Here is a 21,671-nt window from a genome sequence, read left to right on the forward strand (position 1 = left end):
GGAAGAGTACTGTACAAGACAGTGTAAGGATACTGCTGGAGAGTCAACTGTGAGTGAAGGAAAAGCAGTATTCAGGACAGTGGAAGGTTACTACTGGAGAGTCAACTTTGAGTGAAGGAAGAGTAGTGTTCAGGACAGTGTAAGGATACTGCTGGAGAGTCAACTGTGAGTGAAGGAAAAGCAGAGTTCAGGACAGTGTAAGGTTACCGCCACAGGATCAGACAGTTTAAAAAAACAGTTTACTTGTTTAACACGCCAGCCGTCCCTCACACAGGCAGGGAGATATAACAAAAAAGGAAACACATTCATCATCACTCAGTCAACAGCTGTTTTCCCTGAGTTTTTCTGACACCACTATTCATATAACATCCTCACCCATTCTTCTGAGTGAAGGCACTGTACTTCTGACCTCCTGTACTCTAGCATCCTGGCATAAATCTATGATCTATAATCAACAGTTCCGGAGTAATTTCTAAAGGAGGTGGAACAATCATGTCTACAGATGGTCGTTTGTATGTAATTATTTAATCATTACTATAGTAATAAACTATGACACTTAAGCTCCATATATAAAAAAAGTTTTTATAAACAGAAATTTTTTTAAATTTAAAACAGCCATATATAGTGCATTCTGAACTTAAAAACATCTCATGTAAAATGTAAAGAAATATTTTTAACTTTAAAAGAGCCAAATATGCTAGACTGACTTTACTCTGTAAAAATTCAAATATAACATTGTTATAACTTTAAAAAACCATACAAGTTGCACTGACCTTACTCTGGATGTAGAATGATCCACCTTTACTCTTGTCGTTGATGTTAAAGAGGTACTCGTAGTTTTTGCGCAATCGTTCGGGATCCAGGTCCTCGACATTGAGAATCTGCTTCGCCTCCTCCAGGCTCATTCCTAGTTTCTGATTGGTCGCCGAGTGTTTGGCCCCCGCAGCACCGCCGCCAGCTCTCTCTGCTGCTGCTTGACTCGCTGCAACGTCAAAATTATTAACAGTGATACATAATTTATTACATAATAATAATAAAAGACAACAGAAATAAAATAATATATACGTAATAATAATCATTGTAATCATAATAATAATAATGAGTTTTCACTGCATTTATGGACTCAGAAAAGGCATATATGTATATGATAGGGTAGATAAGGGAGCAATGTGGCAGATGTTGCAAGTGCACGGAATGCTTAGTAGGTTAATGAAGGAAATTAAGGTTTTTTTTACAAGTCCAATGAAGATCAGGTTAGAGTATGTAGGAGAGAGGAAGAATATTTCCAAGTAAAAGTAGGCCTTAGACAGTGATGTGCGATGTTGCCATGGATCTGTTTAGCATGGGTCAGTAATACCTGTGTCTAGCATGGGTCAGTAGCACCTGTTTCTAGCATGGGTCAGTAGTACCTGTGTCTAGCATGGGTCAGTAGTACCTGTGTCTAGCATGGGTCAGTAGCACCTGTGTCTAGCATGGGTCAGTAGTACCTGTGCCTAGCATGGGTCAGTAGTACCTGTGTCTATCATGGGTCAGTACCACTGTCTAGCATGGGACAGTAGTACCTGTGTCTAGCATGGGTCAGTTGTACCACTGTCTAGCATGGGTCAGTAGTACCTGTCTAGCATGGGTCAGTACTACCTGTGTCTAGCATGGGTCACTAATACTGTCTAGCATGGGTCAGTAGTCCATGTGTCTAGCATGGGTCAGTAGTAGATGTGTCTAGCATGGGTCATTGGTACATGTGTCTAGCATGGGTCAGTAGTACGTGTGACTAGCATGGGTCAGTAGTACTTGTGTCTAGCAAGGGTCAGTGGTACCTGTGTCTACCATGGGTCAGTAGTACCACTGTCTAGCAGGGGTCAGTAGTACATGTGTCTAGCATGGGTCAGTGGTACATGCATCTAGCATGGGTCAGTAGTACGTGTGACTAGCATGGGTCAGTAGTACCTGTGTCTAGCATGGGTCAGTAGTATTTGTGTCTAGCAAGGGTCAGTGGTATCTGTGTCTAGAATGAGTCAGTAGTACCACTGTCTAGCATGGGTTAGTACAACCTGTGTCTAGCATGGGTCAGTAGTACCTATGTCTAGCATGGGTCAGATGTACCTGTGTCTAGCATGGGTCAGTAGTACTTGTGTCAAGTATGGGTCAGTAGTACATGTGCCTAGCATGGGTCAGTAGTACCACTGTCTAGCATGGGTCAGTAGTGCCTGTGACTAGCATGGGTCAGTAGTACCTGTGTCTACCCTGGGTCAGTAGTACCTGTGTCTAGCATGGGTCAGCAGTACTTGTTTCTAGCATGGGTCAGTAGTACCTGTGTCTAGCATGGGTCAGTAGTACGTGTGTCTAGCAAGGGCCAATGGTACCTGTGTCGAACATAGGTCAGTAGTACCACTGTCTAGAATGGGTCAATAGTACCTGTGTCTAGCATGGGTCAGTAGCACCTGTGTCTAGCATGGGTCAGTAGTACCTGTGTCTAGCATGGGTCATTAGTACCATTGTCTAGCATGTGTGAGTAGTACCTGTGTCTAGCATGGGTCAGTAGTGCATGGGTCAGTAATACCACTGTCTAACATGGGTCAGTAGTACCTGTGTCTAGCATGGGTCAGTAGAACCTGTGTCTAGCATGGGTCAGTAGTACTTGTGTCTAGCAAGGGTCAGTAGTACTTGTGTCTAGCAAGGGTCAGTAGTACCTGTGTCTAGCATGGGTCAGTAGTGCCTGTGTCTAGCATGAGTCAGTAGTACCTGTGTCTAGCATGGGTCAGTAGTACCTGTGTTTAGCATGAGTCAGTAGTACCACTGTCTAGCATGGGTCAGTAGTACCTGTGTCTAGCATGGGTCAGTAGTACCACTGTCTAACATGGGTCAGTAGTACCTGTGTCTAGCATGGGTCAGTAGTACCTGTGTCTAGCATGGGTCAGTAGTACTTGTGTCTAGCAAGGGTCAGTAGTACCTGTGTCTAGCATGGGTCAGTAGTACATGTGTCAAGCGTGGGTGAGTAGTACCACTGTCAAGCATGGGTCAGTAGTACCTGTAACTAGCATGGGTCAGTAGTGCCTGTGACTAGCATGGGTCAGTAGTATCTGTGTCTAGCATGGGTCAGTAGTACCTGTCTAGCATGGGTCAGTAGTACCTGTGTGTAGCATGGGTCAGTAGTACCTTTGTTGAGCATGGGTTAGTAGTGCCTGTGTCTAGCATGAGTCAGTAGTACCTATGTCTAGCATGGGTCTGTAGTACCTGTGTTTAGCTTGGGTCAGTAGTACCACTGTCTAGCATGGGTCAGTAGTACCTGTGTCTAGCATGGGTCAGTAGTACCACTGTCTAGCATGGGTCAGTAGTACCACTGTCTAGCATGGGTCAGTAGTACCACTGTCTAGCATGGGTCATTAGTACCACTGTCTAGCATGGGTCAGTAGTACCTGTGTCTAGCATGGGTCAGTAGTACCACTGTCTAGCATGGGTCAGTAGTACCACTGTCTAGCATGGGTCAGTAGTACCACTGTCTAGCATGGGTCAGTAGTACCTGTGTCTAGCATGGGTCAGTAGTACCTGTGTCTAGCATGTATCAGTAGTACCACTGTCTACCATGGGTCAGTAGTACCACCATGTAGCATGGGTCAGTAGTACCACTGTCTAGCATGGGTCAGTAGTACCACTGTCTAGCATGGGTCAGTAGTACCTGTGTCTAGCATGGGTCAGTAGTACCTGTGTCTAGCATGGGTCAGTATTACCACTGTCTAGCATGAGTCAGTAGTATCACTGTCTAGCATGGGTCAGTAGTACCACTGTCTAGCATGGGTCAGTAGTACCTGTGTCTAGCATGGGTAAATAGTACCTGTGTCTAGCATGGGTCAGTAGTACCACTGTCTAGCATGGGTCAGTAGTGCCACTGTCTAGCAGGGGTCAGTACTACCTGTTAAGTATGGGTCAGTAGTACCTGTGTCTAGCATGGGTCAGTAGTACCTGTGTCTAGCATGGGTCAGTAGTACCTGTGTCTAGCATGGGTCAGTAGTACCTGTGTCTAGCATGGGTCAGTAGTACCTGTGTCTAACATGGGTCAGTAGTACCACTGTCTAGCATGGGTCAGTAGTACCACTGTCTAGCATGGGTCAGTAGTACCACCATGTAGCTTGGGTCAGTAGTTCTACTGTCTAGCATGGGTCAATAGTACCACTGTCTAGCATGGGTCAGTAGTACCTGTGTCTAGCATGGGTCAGTAGTACCACTGTCTAGCATGGGTCAGGTCACTGTAGCATGGGTCAGTAGTACCACTGTCTATGGGTCAGTAGTACCTGGTCTCATGGGTCAGTAGTACCTGTGTCTAGCATGTCAGTAGTAGCACTGCATGGGTCAGTAGTACCTGTGTCTAGCATGGGTCAGTAGTAGCATGGGTCAGTAGTACCTGTGTCTAGCATGGGTCAGTAGTACTGTCTAGCATGGGTCAGTAGTACTGTCTAGCATGGGTCAGTAGTACCACTGTCTAGCATGGGTCAGTAGTACCACTGTCTAGCATGGGTCAGTAGTACCACTGTCTAGCATGGGTCAGTAGTACTGTCTACATGGGTCAGTAGTGTCTAGCATGTATAGCATGGGTCAGTAGTACCACTGTCTAGCATGGGTCAGTAGTACCAGCATGGGTCAGTGTACCACTGCATGGGTCACTAGTACCACTGTCTAGCATGGGTCAGTAGTACCACTGTCTAGCATGGGTCAGTAGAACCTGTGTCTAGCATGGGTCAGTAGTACCACTGTCTAGCATGGGTCAGTAGTACCTGTGTCTAGCATGGGTCAGTAGTACCACTGTCTAGCATGGGTCAGTAGTACCACTGTCTAGCATGGGTCAGTAGTACCACTGTCTAGCATGGGTCAGTAGTACCACTGTCTAGCATGGGTCAGTAGTACCTGTGTCTAGCATGTATCAGTAGTACCACTGTCTACCATGGGTCAGTAGTACCACCATGTAGCATGGGTCACTAGTACCACTGTCTAGCATGGGTCAGTAGTACCACTGTCTAGCATGGGTCAGTAGTACCTGTGTCTAGCATGGGTCAGTAGTACCACTGTCTAGCATGGGTCAGTAGTACCACTGTCTAGCATGGGTCAGTAGTACCACTGTCTAGCATGGGTCAGTAGTACCACTGTCTAGCATGGGTCAGTAGTACCACTGTCTAGCATGGGTCAGTAGTACCACTGTCTAGCATGGGTCAGTAGTACCTGTGTCTAGCATGGGTCAGTAGTACCACTGTCTAGCATGGGTCAGTAGTACCACTGTCTAGCATGGGTCAGTAGTACCACTGTCTAGCATGGGTCAGTAGTACCACTGTCTAGCATGGGTCAGTAGTACCTGTGTCTAGCATGGGTCAGTAGTACCTGTGTCTAGCATGTATCAGTAGTAGCACTGTCTACCATGGGTCAGTAGTACCACCATGTAGCATGGGTCACTAGTACCACTGTCTAGCATGGGTCAGTAGTACCACTGTCTAGCATGGGTCAGTAGTACCTGTGTCTAGCATGGGTCAGTAGTCTAGCATGGGTCCTGTGTCTAGCATGGGTCAGTAGTACCACTGTCTAGCATGGGTCAGTAGTACCACTGTCTAGCATGGGTCAGTAGTACCACTGTCTAGCATGGGTCAGTAGTACCACTGTCTAGCATGGGTCAGTAGTACCACTGTCTAGCATGGGTCAGTAGTACCACTGTCTAGCATGGGTCAGTAGTACCACTGTCTAGCATGGGTCAGTAGTACCACTGTCTAGCATGGGTCAGTAGTACCACTGTCTAGCATGGGTCAGTAGAACCTGTGTCTAGCATGGGTCAGTAGTACCTAGCATGTCTAGCATGGGTCAGTAGTAGTACCAGTAGTACTACTGTCTAGCATGGGTCAGTAGTACCACTGTCTAGCATGGGTCAGTAGTACCTGTGTAGCATGGGTCAGTAGTACCACTAGCATGGGTGGGTAGTACCTGTGTCTAGCATGGGTCAGTAGTACTGTCTAGCATGGGTCAGTAGTACCACTGTCTATGGGTCAGTAGTACCACTGTCTAGCATGGGTCAGTAGTACCACTGTCTAGCATGGGTCAGTAGTACCACTGTCTAGCATGGGTCAGTAGTACCACTGTCTAGCATGGGTCAGTAGTACCACTGTCTAGCATGGGTCAGTAGTACCACTGTCTAGCATGGGTCAGTAGTACCACTGTCTAGCATGGGTCAGTAGTACCACTGTCTAGCATGGGTCAGTAGTACCACTGTCTAGCATGGGTCAGTAGTACCACTGTGTAGCATGGGTCAGTAGTACCACTGTCTAGCATGGGTCAGTAGTACCACTGTCTAGCATGGGTCAGTAGTACCACTGTCTAGCATGGGTCAGTAGTACCACTGTCTAGCATGGGTCAGTAGTACCACTGTCTAGCATGGGTCAGTAGTACCACTGTGTAGCATGGGTCAGTAGTACCACTGTCTAGCATGGGTCAGTAGTACCACTGTCTAGCATGGGTCAGTAGTACCACTGTGTAGCATGGGTCAGTAGTACCACTGTCTAGCATGGGTCAGTAGTACCACTGTGTAGCATGGGTCAGTAGTACCACTGTCTAGCATGGGTCAGTAGTACCACTGTCTAGCATGGGTCAGTAGTACCACTGTCTAGCATGGGTCAGTAGTACCACTGTCTAGCATGGGTCAGTAGTACCACTGTGTAGCATGGGTCAGTAGTACCACTGTCTAGCATGGGTCAGTAGTACCACTGTGTAGCATGGGTCAGTAGTACCACTGTGTAGCATGGGTCAGTAGTACCACTGTCTACCATGGGTCAGTAGTACCACTGTCTACCATGGGTCAGTAGTACCACTGTCTAGCATGGGTCAGTAGTACCACTGTCTAGCATGGGTCAGTAGTACCACTGTCTAGCATGGGTCAGTAGTACCACTGTCTACCATGGGTCAGTAGTACCACTGTCTAGCATGGGTCAGTAGTACCACTGTCTAGCATGGGTCAGTAGTACCACTGTCTACCATGGGTCAGTAGTACCACTGTCTAGCATGGGTCAGTAGTACCACTGTCTAGCATGGGTCAGTAGTACCACTGTCTAGCATGGGTCAGTAGTACCACTGTCTAGCATGGGTCAGTAGTACCACTGTCTAGCATGGGTCAGTAGTACCACTGTCTACCATGGGTCAGTAGTACCACTGTCTACCATGGGTCAGTAGTACCACTGTCTACCATGGGTCAGTAGTACCACTGTCTAGCATGGGTCAGTAGTACCACTGTCTAGCATGGGTCAGTAGTACCACTGTCTAGCATGGGTCAGTAGTACCACTGTCTAGCATGGGTCAGTAGTACCACTGTCTAGCATGGGTCAGTAGTACCACTGTCTAGCATGGGTCAGTAGTACCACTGTCTAGCATGGGTCAGTAGTACCACTGTCTAGCATGGGTCAGTAGTACCACTGTCTAGCATGGGTCAGTAGTACCACTGTCTAGCATGGGTCAGTAGTACCACTGTGTAGCATGGGTCAGTAGTACCACTGTCTAGCATGGGTCAGTAGTACCACTGTGTAGCATGGGTCAGTAGTACCACTGTCTAGCATGGGTCAGTAGTACCACTGTCTAGCATGGGTCAGTAGTACCACTGTCTACCATGGGTCAGTAGTACCACTGTCTAGCATGGGTCAGTAGTACCACTGTCTAGCATGGGTCAGTAGTACCACTGTCTAGCATGGGTCAGTAGTACCACTGTCTACCATGGGTCAGTAGTACCACTGTCTAGCATGGGTCAGTAGTACCACTGTCTAGCATGGGTCAGTAGTACCACTGTCTAGCATGGGTCAGTAGTACCACTGTCTAGCATGGGTCAGTAGTACCACTGTCTAGCATGGGTCAGTAGTACCACTGTCTAGCATGGGTCAGTAGTACCACTGTCTAGCATGGGTCAGTAGTACCACTGTCTAGCATGGGTCAGTAGTACCACTGTGTAGCATGGGTCAGTAGTACGACTGTCTAGCATGGGTCAGTAGTACCACTGTGTAGCATGGGTCAGTAGTACCACTGTCTAGCATGGGTCAGTAGTACCACTGTCTAGCATGGGTCAGTAGTACCACTGTCTACCATGGGTCAGTAGTACCACTGTCTAGCATGGGTCAGTAGTACCACTGTCTAGCATGGGTCAGTAGTACCACTGTCTAGCATGGGTCAGTAGTACCACTGTCTACCATGGGTCAGTAGTACCACTGTCTAGCATGGGTCAGTAGTACCACTGTCTAGCATGGGTCAGTAGTACCACTGTCTACCATGGGTCAGTAGTACCACTGTCTAGCATGGGTCAGTAGTACCACTGTCTAGCATGGGTCAGTAGTACCACTGTCTAGCATGGGTCAGTAGTACCACTGTCTAGCATGGGTCAGTAGTACCACTGTCTAGCATGGGTCAGTAGTACCACTGTCTACCATGGGTCAGTAGTACCACTGTCTACCATGGGTCAGTAGTACCACTGTCTACCATGTGTCAGTAGTACCACTGTCTAGCATGGGTCAGTAGTACCACTGTCTAGCATGGGTCAGTAGTACCACTGTGTAGCATGGGTCAGTAGTACCACTGTCTAGCATGGGTCAGTAGTACCACTGTCTAGTCATAGTACCACTGGTAGCATGGGTCAGTAGTACCACTGTCTAGCATAGTACCACTGGTCAGTCAGTAGTACCACTGTCTAGCATGGGTCAGTAGTACCACTGTCTAGCATGGGTCAGTAGTACCACTGTCTAGCATGGGTCAGTAGTACCACTGTCTAGCATGGGTCAGTAGTACCACTGTCTAGCATGGGTCAGTAGTACCACTGTCTAGCATGGGTCAGTAGTACCACTGTCTAGCATGGGTCAGTAGTACCACTGTCTAGCATGGGTCAGTAGTACCACTGTCTAGCATGGGTCAGTAGTACCACTGTCTACCATGGGTCAGTAGTACCACTGTCTAGCATGGGTCAGTAGTACCACTGTCTACCATGGGTCAGTAGTACCACTGTCTAGCATGGGTCAGTAGTACCACTGTCTACCATGGGTCAGTAGTACCACTGTCTAGCATGGGTCAGTAGTACCACTGTCTAGCATGGGTCAGTAGTACCACTGTCTAGCATGGGTCAGTAGTACCACTGTCTAGCATGGGTCAGTAGTACCACTGTCTACCATGGGTCAGTAGTACCACTGTCTAGCATGGGTCAGTAGTACCACTGTCTACCATGGGTCAGTAGTACCACTGTCTAGCATGGGTCAGTAGTACCACTGTCTAGCATGGGTCAGTAGTACCACTGTCTAGCATGGGTCAGTAGTACCACTGTCTAGCATGGGTCAGTAGTACCACTGTCTAGCATGGGTCAGTAGTACCACTGTCTACCATGGGTCAGTAGTACCACTGTCTAGCATGGGTCAGTAGTACCACTGTCTAGCATGGGTCAGTAGTACCAGTCTAGCATGGGTCAGTAGTACCACTGTCTAGCATGGGTCAGTAATAAATGTATGAAAGAGGGGAAGGTATCTAGGGATTGGCACAGTTCTTTTGTATAGAGGCAAAGGGGACAAGATAGAGTGCAAGATTATAGGGGATAAGCCTTTTGAGTACACAGGCAGGCCCCACTTTACAGCACTTCACTTTACAGTGGTTTTCATTTATACACATTCTTCATTTATTTGGACTTCCTATAATGAATATATTCACCATAGTCTAAGAACAAAAATATTTTAATGTAAGCAATGTGTGTAATGTATAGCCTCTCCTCACTTAACGATGAACTCGTTTACCGACAACTCGGACTTACGGCGGGCTCTCTGACCAGAATGCATACCTAAATAATGTATATTAGAGCTGATTTCCTCTATTCTGTTTATGACAATATACAGTACACTACTGTATAAACATTTAAAAATATATCAGAAATGTAATAAATGGTGCAATGGTGACATTAAAACAATATCAAAGATGACCGACACAAACCCACTACCATTATAGTATGCTCGTCGCTTAACGAATTTGTTTACTGCGTGGTCTTAGGAACGGAACTCCGTCGTTAAGTGAGGAGATGCTGTACACGCATTTTTTAGGCCTAGCTACGTTGCTCACTTAAAATATGATAGCGTAAGCATGCTATCAAGCTTTTATATGCATTTGAAAGTGATAGGAGTAGGTAGTAGGTTGGTAGACAGCAACCGCCCAGGGAGGTACTACCGTCTTGCCAAGTGAGTGTAAAACGGAAACCTGTAATTGTTTTACACGATGGTAGGATTGCTGGTGTCTTTTTTTTCTGTCTCATACACATACAAGATTTCAGGCACATCTTGCTACTTCTACTTACACTTAGGTCACACTACACATACATGTACAAGCATATATATACACACTCCTCTGGGTTTTCTGCTATTTTCTTTCTAGTTCTTGTTCTTGTTTATTTCCTCTTATCTCCATGGGGAAGTGGAACAGAATTCTTCCTCCGTAAGCCATGCGTGTTGTAAGAGGCGGCTAAAATACTGGGAGCAAAGGGCTAGTAACCCCTTCTCCTGTATATATTACTAAATTTAAAACGAGAAACTTCTGTTTTTCTTTTTGGGCCACCCCGCCTCGGTGGGATACGGCTGGTGCGTTGAAAGAAAGGAGCAAGTGGAGACAAATGGCTTTTCTGACTTGATATGCCATTGGAGTGTGAGAAGGGTAGCATTTATGAAGGGATGATGAAAGTGTTTCTTTTTTTTTGGGCCACCCTGCCTTGGTGAGAAATTGCTGATGTGTTAAAAAAAAAAAAGTAAAGCTTCAATCAAAATTGTACAGCATGTAAGAAGGCCTTCACAATATGAGCTTTTCAATTCTGAACAAACTTTTTCAATTGCACTGGCTCCCAAAAAAAAAAAAAAAAAAAAAAAAATAGAACAGAAAAAGCTTCATGATTCATGAAATCATACCTAGAAATATACTTCTTTCTTTCAACACACCGGCCATATCCCACCAAGGCGGGGTGGCCAAAAAAGAAAAACGAAAGTTTCTCTTTTAAATTTAGTAATTTATACGGGAGAAGGGGTTACTAGCCAATTGTTCCCAGCATTTTAGTCGCCTCTTACAACACGCATGGCTTATGGAGGAAGAATTCTATTCCACTTCCCCATGGAGATAAGAGGAAATAAACAAGAACAAGAACTAGAAAGAAAATAGAAGAATTCCCAGAGGGGTGTGTATATATATGCTTGTACATGTATGTATAGTGTGACCTAAGTGTAAGTAGAAGTAGCAAGACATACTTGAAATCTTGCATGTTTATGAGACAGACAAAAGACACCAGCAATCCTACCATCATGTAAAACAATTACAGGTTTTCGTTGTACACTCACTTGGCAGGATGGTAGTACCTCCCTGGGCGGTTGCTGTTTACCAACCTTTGTAGATGAATGGTTCAGAGAACCGACATGTTGATAAATTAGACACATGTGCAACTCTTGGGTATCTTTATTGAGGAAACGTTTCACCACACAGTGGCTTCATCAGTCCATACAAAGGAGAATCTTGAAGAACAGAAGGAGAATGAGGTAATCAGTCCCTCAACCTTGAGTCGATGTGGTCAGTCCATCAATCTTGAATAGAATCTATTCAAGATTGATGGACTGACCACATCGACTCAAGGTTGAGGGACTGATTACCTCATACTCCTTCTGTTCTTCAAGATTCTCCTTTGTATGGACTGATGAAGCCACTGTGTGGCAAAACGTTTCCTCAATAAAGATACCCAAGAGTTGCACATGTATCTAATTTATCACCAACCTACTACCTAGGAGAAATATACTTATTTGGGTGAATTTTATTCGAGGCAGCTGGCTCAGTGGTTAACACACTGGCCTGTCAGATTTAGCACTCACTTGCCATGGGTTCAAATCCCACCCATTCTGATTAGAATAGCCTTGTATGAGAGCTGACATTACTATTATATTTATGGGAAGCATTAAACCCACAGGAATAACATAGTGCCTGGAAGGCATTCAGGTTCAACCTAAGGAAGGGGAGGGCAAATCCAATTCCTTGGATTAAGAGCCCATCACTGGCACCAAATAACTTCCCTTGATGGGTGCTGACCATATACCTTCCAACAGTCTCTTCTCTAACATAACCTTGCACCTCTCATCTTCCTCTGATGAGTTTCCAGAGTTTTTTCTACTTGAACCTTGAGCCAGGCTTGTCTAGTGCCAGGCACTCCATTATGGCTTCTGGTGCCCTCAAACAAATGTCGTATCTTACCCATAAGCAGCCTGGTCAAATATTACCTGCGATCTCCTGCCTGAGAGCCTTGATAAAGGCACGACCCACCACCTGTACACCGGCAACAATCAGCTGCACCAGATGCTTGGCCTGTAATAAATATGTCAATTTTACTATATAAACTGTGGTGCGGTATTTACAGTGCTGACAAAAATAGTCCAGGCTGCTTATTATGAAAATTGTTAAACCCCAACAATATAAACATTAAGCAACAAAATTAATTAATAATCTTGAGGTTAATAATGAGCTTGGGGAAAGTGATCACAAATCACTTAGTTTCAATATATTATGGAATTACCCAGATGACTGGAATCAAGTCTCTGTCCCAGACTTCCGATTGGCTGATTTCATGGGACTGAAAAATCACCTAAGTGGGCTAAATTGGGATGATCTGACTATGGGTCAGGTAGCTGGTGTTGGTTGACAATATGATGTTTTTCAGAGCATAGCTCTAGCTGCTCAGTTAACTTTTGTTCCAAGTAGGGAAATTAGATCTAACAAAAATTATCCCAAATGGATGAACAATAGATTAAAACATCTCACTGATCAAAAGAGAGGCATTTCTAGGTATATCAAAAGAGGGGATGGGCAGTTAAGAAATCAATATACAGTGGACCCCCGCTTAACGATCATCTCCCAATGCGACCAATTATGTAAGTGTATTTATGTAAGTGTGTTTGTACGTGTATGTTTAGGGGTCTGAAATGGACTAATCTACTTCACAATATTCCTTATGGGAACAAATTTGGTCAGTAATGGCACCTGAACATACTTCTGGAATGAAACAATATCGTTAACCGGGGGTCCACTGTATTCAATTAAAGAGAGAAAAAAAAAAGAAATAAGAAAAGCAAAAAGGTATTATGAGGCTAAGGTCGCAAGGGATTCGAAGACTAACACAAAAGGATTCTTTCAGGTATACAGAAGTAAGATTAGAGACAAGATAGGCCCACTTAAGAGTAGCTCAGATCAGATCACTGACAGTGATAGGGATGTGTGTGAAATTTTCAATTCTTACTTCCTCTCAGTTTTTACTCAGGAAGATACTAGCGATATTCCAGAAATAATAAATTATGTAGAACAGGATGATGATAAACTATGTACAATTGCAGTAACTAGTGACATGGTCCTCAGACAAATAGATAAATTAAAACCTAACAAATCCCCAGGTCCTGATGAATTGTTTGCCTGGAGTTTACCTGGAGAGAGTTCCGGGGGTCAACGCCCCCGCGGCCCAGTCTGAGACCAGGCCTCCTGGAGGATCAGAGCCTGATCAACCAGGCTGTTGCTGCTGGCTGCACGCAAACCAACATACGAGCCACAGCCCGGCTGATCCGGAACTGACTTTAGGTGCTTGTCCAGTGCCAGCTTGAAGACTGCCAGGGGTCTGTTGGTAATCCCCCTTATGTGTGCTGGGAGGCAGTTGAACAGTCTCGGGCCCCTGACACTTATTGTATGGTCTCTTAACGTGCTAGTGACACCCCTGCTTTTCATTGGGGGGATGGTGCATCGTCTGCCAAGTCTTTTGCTTTCGTAATGAGTGATTTTCGTGTGCAAGTTCGGTACTAGTCCCTCTAGGATTTTCCAGGTGTATATAATCATGTATCTCTCCCTCCTGCGTTCCAGGGAATACAGGTTTAGGAACCTCAAGCGCTCCCAATAATTGAGGTGTTTTATCTCCGTTATGCGCGCCGTGAAAGTTCTCTGTACATTTTCTAGGTCGGCAATTTCACCTGCCTTGAAAGGTGCTGTTAGTGTGCAGCAATATTCCAGCCTAGATAGAACAAGGGTTTTAAAGGAATGTAAAGAGGAACTTCGCAAACCTTTGGCTAATCTTTTCAACGTATCACTACAAACTGGCATAGTGCCTGATAAGTGGAAAATGGCAAATGTAATACCTATTTACAAGGCAGGTGACAGGTCCTTAGCTTTGACCTATAGACCAATAAGCCTTACCTCCATAGTGGGAAAATTTATGGAATCAATAATTACCGAGGCAATTCGTAGCCATCTTGATATGCATAAATTGATAAATGAATCTCAACGCATTTTACTACGGGGCGTTCCTGTCTTACGAATTTACTAACTTTTTTGCTAAGGTGTATGAGGAGGTAGATCATGGTAATGAATATGATATTGTGTATATGGACTTCAGTAAGGCTTTCGATAGAGTTCCACATCAGAGACTTCTGAGGAAACTTAAGGCACACGGAATAGAAGGAGAAATTTTTTCCTGGGTAGAGGCATGGTTGACAAATAGGCAGCAAAGAGTTTGCATAAATGTGGAGAAATCAGAATGGGGAAACGTCACAAGCAGTGTTCCACAGGGATCAGTGTTGGGCCCCTTGCTGTTCACAATTTACATAAATGATATAGATGAGGGAATAAACAGCGACATAAGCGAATTTGCTGATGACACCAAAATAGGCCGTCCAATTCATTCTATTGAGGACATTAGTGGACTCCAGAATGATCTGAATAGACTGATGCAGTGGTCGGAGAAGTGGCAGATGCAGTTCAATATAGACAAATGCAAAGCTCTAAATGTTGGACAGGACAATAACCATGCCACTTATAAACTGAATAGTGTAGATCTTAATACTACTGACTGCAAAAAGGATTTAGGAGTTCTGGTTAGCAGTAATCTGAAACCAAGACAACAGTGCATTAGTGTTCACAATAAAGCTAACAGAATCCTTGGCTTCATATCAAGAAGTATAAATAATAGAAGTCCTCAGGTTGTTCTTCAACTCTACATATCCTTGGTTAGGCCTCATTTAGATTATGCCACACAGTTCTAGTCACCATATTACAGAATGGATATAAATGCAATAGAAAACATACAGAGGAGGATGACAAAGCTGATCCCATGTATCAGAAATCTTCCCTAAGAGGATAGAGCGAGGGCCCTGAATCTGCACTCTCTAGAAAGGCATAGAATTACGGGGGATATGACTGAAGTGTATAAATGGAAAACAGGAATAAATAAAGGGAATGTAAAGAGCATGCTGAAAATATCCAGCCAAGACAGGACTCGCAGCAATGGTTTCAAGTTGGAAAAGTTCAGATTCAAGAAGGACATAAGAAAGCACTGGTTTGGTAATAGAGTTGTGGATGAGCGGAACAAACTCCCGAGTACCGTCATAGAAGCTAAGACCTTGTATAGTTTTAAAAATAGGTTGGATAAATACATGAGTGGGTGTGAGTTGGACCTGACTAGCTTGGGCTACCAGGTTTGGTGCCGTGCTCCTTCCTTAACCCTTAAATGGTCCAAACATATATATACGTTTTTTCAACATCTGAAAGTATTTAAAAAAATGTAGATCTTCTTTTTTGTTTTACATTTGAAAACGTGTAAAAAAAACTTTTATCTACAATTTTTTTTTTTGTTATATTTGAAAATCTGTAAAAAAAAGTAGATCTACTTTTGTAGCAATGCAAATCTGAACGTCGATCTGTTTGGACCGTTTAAGGGTTAAATGGAAGTGACCTGACTAGGTGGTCATTGTTCTAGGCCGGGGGATGGCATGAACCTGCTTCGCATGGATCAGTAGGTATGTTGCAGTGTTCCTTCTTTCTTACGTTCTTATGTTCTTAAACTGTAAGACAGGAGTGCCCTGCTGTACAGTGCTGGGCTTTACAGTGTTTCCTCAATGCAGCAGTTTTTAATTACAATAGGACCCCCCATATCCCTGGGGAATACGTTCCAAGACCTACGGTGCATACCTGAAACCATGAATAGTAACGAATAAGAAAGTTTATTCAGGTACAGGTATACAAAAATAGTTACATAAATTATCATACATAGCAGCATGTGTGTAGATGACTCACCAGGATAACCCAAGAAAGTCAGACAAAGTGACTTATTTCCATTAGGGTCCTTGTAATACCTTATTATTAAAACATTAAACTGAGATATACTAGGAATAAGGTCAACTGGTTCATGCTAGGAATAAGGTAAATGAGTTCATGCTATGACAGGCTTTGACCTGTGCAGTTAGTCTGTTCCACTCCTTTACTGTTGTACAATAAAATATGTTTGAAGCCTGGCCCCTAACTGTGGGTACTACAACGTTGTGCTCTCTCCCCCTAGCACTATGATTGCTTTGGTTCTCAGCCTCAATAAACTTGGCAGCAAGATATTCAGGACACTGTTTGTGAGTAATTTTATAAACATGATTTAACTTCAGTTGTTTTACTCTGTCTTCAACATACAGCATATCCAATTGTTGTAATTCATCCTGGCCTATATGTTCTCTTGGACTCAGGTCCAGGATGAGTATCAACATTTTGTTCTGGGTGATTTGAAGTCTATCTTTCAGTTTTTTGCCAAGGCAGAGTGCCATGACATTGTATAAGAGCCACTGCCCAGACTAAGGGTTGACAATCCAAATGAATTCTTCATGAACGAAACCCAAAATTTGGTCTTCCCAAAAATCTCGGATACTATTCTAACTCCACAAGACTTTGAAGAGGCAATTAATGACATGCCCATGCGCTCTGCCCCAGGCCCAGACTCGTGGAATTGCAAGAAGCCCCTATTGCATGCCTTCAGCATTTTATGGAGAGGGAGCATGGACACAGGGGTCATCCCACACACACTAAAAACAACAGACATAGCCCCACTCCACAAAGGTGGCAGTAAAGCAACTGCAAAGAGCTACAGACCGATATCACTAATGTCCCATATCATAAAAATCTTTGAGAGGGTTCTTAGAAGCAAGATAGCCAACCACTTTGATACCCATCAATTACACAACCCAGGGCAACACGGGTTTAGAGCAGGTCGCTCCTGCCTGTCCCAGCTACTGGACCACTATGACAAGGTCCTGGATGCTGTAGAGGATAACCCAAATACAGATATAGTATACACAGACTTTGCAAAAGCTTTCGACAAGTGTGACCATGGTGTAATAGCACACAAAATGTGTGATAAAGGAATAACGGGAAAAGTTGTTAGATGGATCTACAACTTCCTGACAAATAGAACACAAAAAGTAATAGTAAACAGAGTAGTAAAGTCCTGGGCAGCCATGGTAAAAAGCTCTGTTCCAAAAGGTACAGTACTCACTCCCATTCTATTCCTCATCCTCATTTCTGACATAGACAGAGATGTAAGCCATAACTCCGTGTCTTCCTTTGCGGATGACACCCGGATTACCATGGCAGTGACCTTCATCAAAGACACCATGAGACTCCAAGCGGACATCAACCAAATCTTCAAATGGGCCACTCAAAACAATATGAAGTTCAACGAGGAGAAATTTCAACTACTCAGATATGGGAAACTTGAAGAAATTAAAAATGTGTCAGGGTATACGACAAATTCTAACCATACAATAGAGCAGAAAAGTAATGTGAAGGACCTGGGAGTGATAATGTCAGAGGATCTCGCCTTCAAAGGTCACAACAATGTATCTACCTCATCCGCTAGGAAAATGATAGGATGGATAATGAGAACCTTCAAAACTAGGGATGCCAAGCCCATGATGAGTCTTTTCAAATTGCTTGTGCTCTCTAGGCTGGAATACTGCTGTACACTAACGGCCCCCTTCAAGGCTGGCGACATTGCAAACCTGGAGAGTGTACAAAGAACTTTCACGGCACACATAAGTATGATAAGGCACCTAAACTACTGGGAATGGTTGAAAGTCCTTGATCTGAATTCCCTCGAATGCAGGTGAGAGAGATACATGATAATATACACCTGGAAGGTCCTGGAGGGACTGGTCCTAAACCTGCACATGAAAATCACTCCCTATGAAAGCAAAAAACTAGGCAGGAGATGCAACATTTCCCTGATGAAAAGCAGGGGCACCACGAGTACACTGAGAGACAACACAATAAGTATTGGGTTCTCCATTACAATGGACATGAAAAATGTTTACCCCTCTCAGTTTATGTTTTATATCAAAAAGTATGGCTTTGGTTTCCCAAGATGTAAAGATAATTTGTTGTCTACTAACCATTTGCTGTAGGACATTAGCTATATCTGCATACAACAGAAGCTTACACTTGACACTGATGGGCATGTCATTTACATAACATAGGAACAATAAGGGACCCAGAATACTACCTTAGGGATCCCCATATGCTATCAGCAGGGCTTCTGATTCTGTGTTGCTGATATTGACAACTTTTTTCCTCTGGCTCAGGTAGGATTTATACCAGTTTACAGAATCTATGCCAACAGCTGGTACAGTGGTACCCTGAGTTTCGGCCATAGTTCATTCCAGAAGGCTGTGCGAGTGCCATTACTGAACGAATTTGTTCCCATAAGGAATAATGTAAATTAGATTAGTCCATTTCAGACCCCCAGAAATACACTTACAAAAGCACTTACAATAATACACTTACATAACTGTTCGAGTTGGGAGGTGTACCAAACTCGAGGTGCCACTGTAATTTCTTACATAATATATTGTGGTTGACTGTATCAAAGGCCTTTTGCAAGTCTAAAATTACCATACCTATGAGATTCACCAGTGACATTTCAATTCTCAGGTAGTCTATCAGATTAATTATGGAGGTGTCGGTTGAGTAATATCTCCTAAAACCTGAATGGTAACTATGGAGAATGTTTCTGTCATTAAGATACTTAACTACTTGACAGTACACTGCCTTCTCTATAATTCTGAACATCACACTGAGTATACTAACAGGCCTATAGTTAATGACATCAGATCTACTATTTTTCTTGAAGACAGCAGTAACTCTGGCCTCCATGAACCCTCCGAAACAGCATTAGTGGAGATGGACAAATTTATTATGTGCGCAATGGGGACTGGCAATTCTGAGGCACTATCTTTTAGGAACTTAACTGGGATGTTATCTTGACTGGCAGTCTTAGTTTGGTTTAACTTTCTTAGTTATTTTTGCATGAAGTCATAAGTTACACCTTTTAGTTGGCAACTGTTTGGGTGATGCCTTTATTGGTATAGTATGTTTTAAATTTATTGGAGTCTATGTTAAAGGTCTTTGATGCAACTGGCAGTTTACTCACTAGTGTTGATGCAACAGATGTGTAGTAAGAATTCAAACAATTTCCCACTTTAGTTGTTTCATGGCATACATTGGTATCGGTATTTAGGAATATGTTTTAGATCTACCTACGGGTTTATGGCTATATCCCAGCTGTTTTAGTTGTTGCCAGAGCTTTCTGGGGTTATTCTCGTATTTCTTGATTGTTGAGCAATAATGCCTTGCCTTTGCTTTTTTTATAAGCCTCTGCAATGTTCCTTATGCAAGTTATTTTCATTTACATAGATATCTATGATAAAGTTTAACTGATAAATTAAGCACAATAAGTCGAGAATTATCACTTTTTCATTGATAGGAAGCACGACTTCTCTTATGCTTAGAAGAACTGTCACCGTCAATATAGTATTTTGTGGCCATTATTAAGCAAAATTAAGGGTTATTTTCGTGCCACGGTCAGTCGTGGATAACTGAAACAGTAGAAACCAAATCCGTGGATACGGGGGTCCTACTGTATACCCATTCTTCATTTATTCAGACTTAATACAATAAATGTATTCACCATTCACTACAGGATAAGGATAAAAATATTCTAATGTAAGTAGTGGTGTATTGTATATGCATATTTTAGGCCTAGCTATGTTGCTCACTTAATATATGATAGTGTAAATATATGTATTTGAAAGTGAGAAAAATGCTACGATTCACTTAATATCTGTAGACCAGAACATTTAAGGGCAAAAATTAAGCCAATTTTTTAATAAATTAAATGAAGAAATTTGATATAGATTTTTTTCACATTTTCTTTATTTTTTTTAGCTGATTTTTTAGGAAATCTCAACTAAAATAAAAAAGAATTGAGTGATGTTTCACCTTCAGTGATGTTTATGTGAAGCCTCAGTGCGGGTGAAACATCTGTTGTGTTTATGGGGGAGAAGTAAACCTGTACGGGTTACATAGTACCTGGGGGGGGGGGGGGTGAAAAACAATCAAGTTTGATCCTAGGAAGAGGGGGACAGCTCCAGTTCCTCGGATCAAGACTCCTCACACGTCTTAATAAAAGCCAAAAAAAATCATTACTGTTAAAGGAAAGTCCTAAACCTGTACGGGTTTAGCGCCAAGGAGGGAAAATGATCTGGTAGCTCCAGCTCCACGGATCAAGTGTCACACATCTGCATCCCTTCAGCACTTAATAAATTATAATTGAAGAAGGTTAAACCCTCATGGTATTAGCATCTATGGAGTCTGAGAGACAATGAGGTCTGATCCGAGGACGAAGAGAATCAGCTCCACCTCCTCGGATCAAGATCCACCACCGGCTCGGAGCTCCAGGTCACACCAACACTCATTTTACAACCCCCCCCCACCCAAAATAAAATAAAACCACATTTTGACTTATTAACAGACCAGACACATACTTACCATTGTAACGCGAACAAAAATATTAAATTATATAAAATATTTAAGGGAAAAAGAGTAAATAAAAAATAAATTCTGAAGAGTTGCGGCCGCCGGGTCGTCTGCTCCGCCACATCCACCACAGTTGTGTATTTACCTCCCCACTTTGTAACTTATTCTAATATACTAAAATAAAACATAATATATTATGATAAACATAAAATAATGTATAATATAATATATTTAACATGAAAATAGTATATTCCGTCTATCACAATTAGTATATTAATGTATTTTTTGTAATATAAGTCCCCATCCAAACATCATCTGCTGGTCCACATCCACCACAGTTTTCCATTTATGTTCATTATATTTTTTTAAGTTTAATGAAGTTAATGTAATAAAATAAAGAAAACAGTTTAAATCACAATAAAATAAACAGAGAAAATAATGTATTTCAGATATAATAATCAATATATTAATATAATTAATGAATGCTTCACATCCATCAGAATTCTATATTTATTATTGTAATATAATCAAATATATTATAATAAACGTATAATATAAGAAATTACATAGAAAATAATTAACGCATTCTGGCTATATTAATCGATATATTTTATTGTACAGTTGGTATTTTATTTTATTGTACAGTTAGGCAAGTTTATTCTGACACTGTTTCGCCTACACAGTAGGCGAAACAGTTGTGTTCCATTTATTTATTTATTTATTTATTTATAATTTGAGCACACTTACAGAGGTACAAAAAAAATACAGATAAGAGCAGCATGCCAAAGCCACTTATACTATGCATAGCATTACGGGCTGGCTTAGAATTAACTTAAGATTAACTAAGCAATGATGAAATCAGTGAAAAACATTAATGTAAACTGATTACTATAAAGCACAAGTGAGTATTACAAAGACAGGTCTTATGGTTGCATGCATTGTTATAAATTCAGTAGAATGGAGTATTCTGTTAGGTAGTGTATTTAAAAAATAATAAAGTTAGATTGGGTTTT

The 21,671-nt window shown here is 42.7% G+C and overlaps 1 protein-coding gene across 3 annotated transcripts in view; it reads right to left on the minus strand.

Moving 5' to 3' along the window:
• The window catches only part of LOC128697056 (uncharacterized), a 48,428-nt gene extending 27,615 nt beyond the window's left edge, over window positions 1-20,813 (minus strand). For all 3 annotated transcript variants that reach the window (XM_070095250.1, XM_070095249.1, XM_070095248.1), the window contains exons 1-3: window positions 20,671-20,813; window positions 12,276-12,360; window positions 774-982 (exon numbers count right to left, since the gene is read on the minus strand). In XM_070095250.1, coding sequence (XP_069951351.1) covers window positions 774-982; window positions 12,276-12,360; window positions 20,671-20,673 — 297 coding nt within the window. In that variant the 5' untranslated portion in view covers window positions 20,674-20,813. The remainder of the gene's footprint in view (window positions 1-773; window positions 983-12,275; window positions 12,361-20,670) is intronic.
• Window positions 20,814-21,671: the final 858 nt, after the last annotated feature.

Source organism: Cherax quadricarinatus, chromosome 49, assembly GCF_038502225.1.
Source record: "Cherax quadricarinatus isolate ZL_2023a chromosome 49, ASM3850222v1, whole genome shotgun sequence".
Lineage (NCBI taxonomy): Eukaryota > Metazoa > Arthropoda > Malacostraca > Decapoda > Parastacidae > Cherax > Cherax quadricarinatus.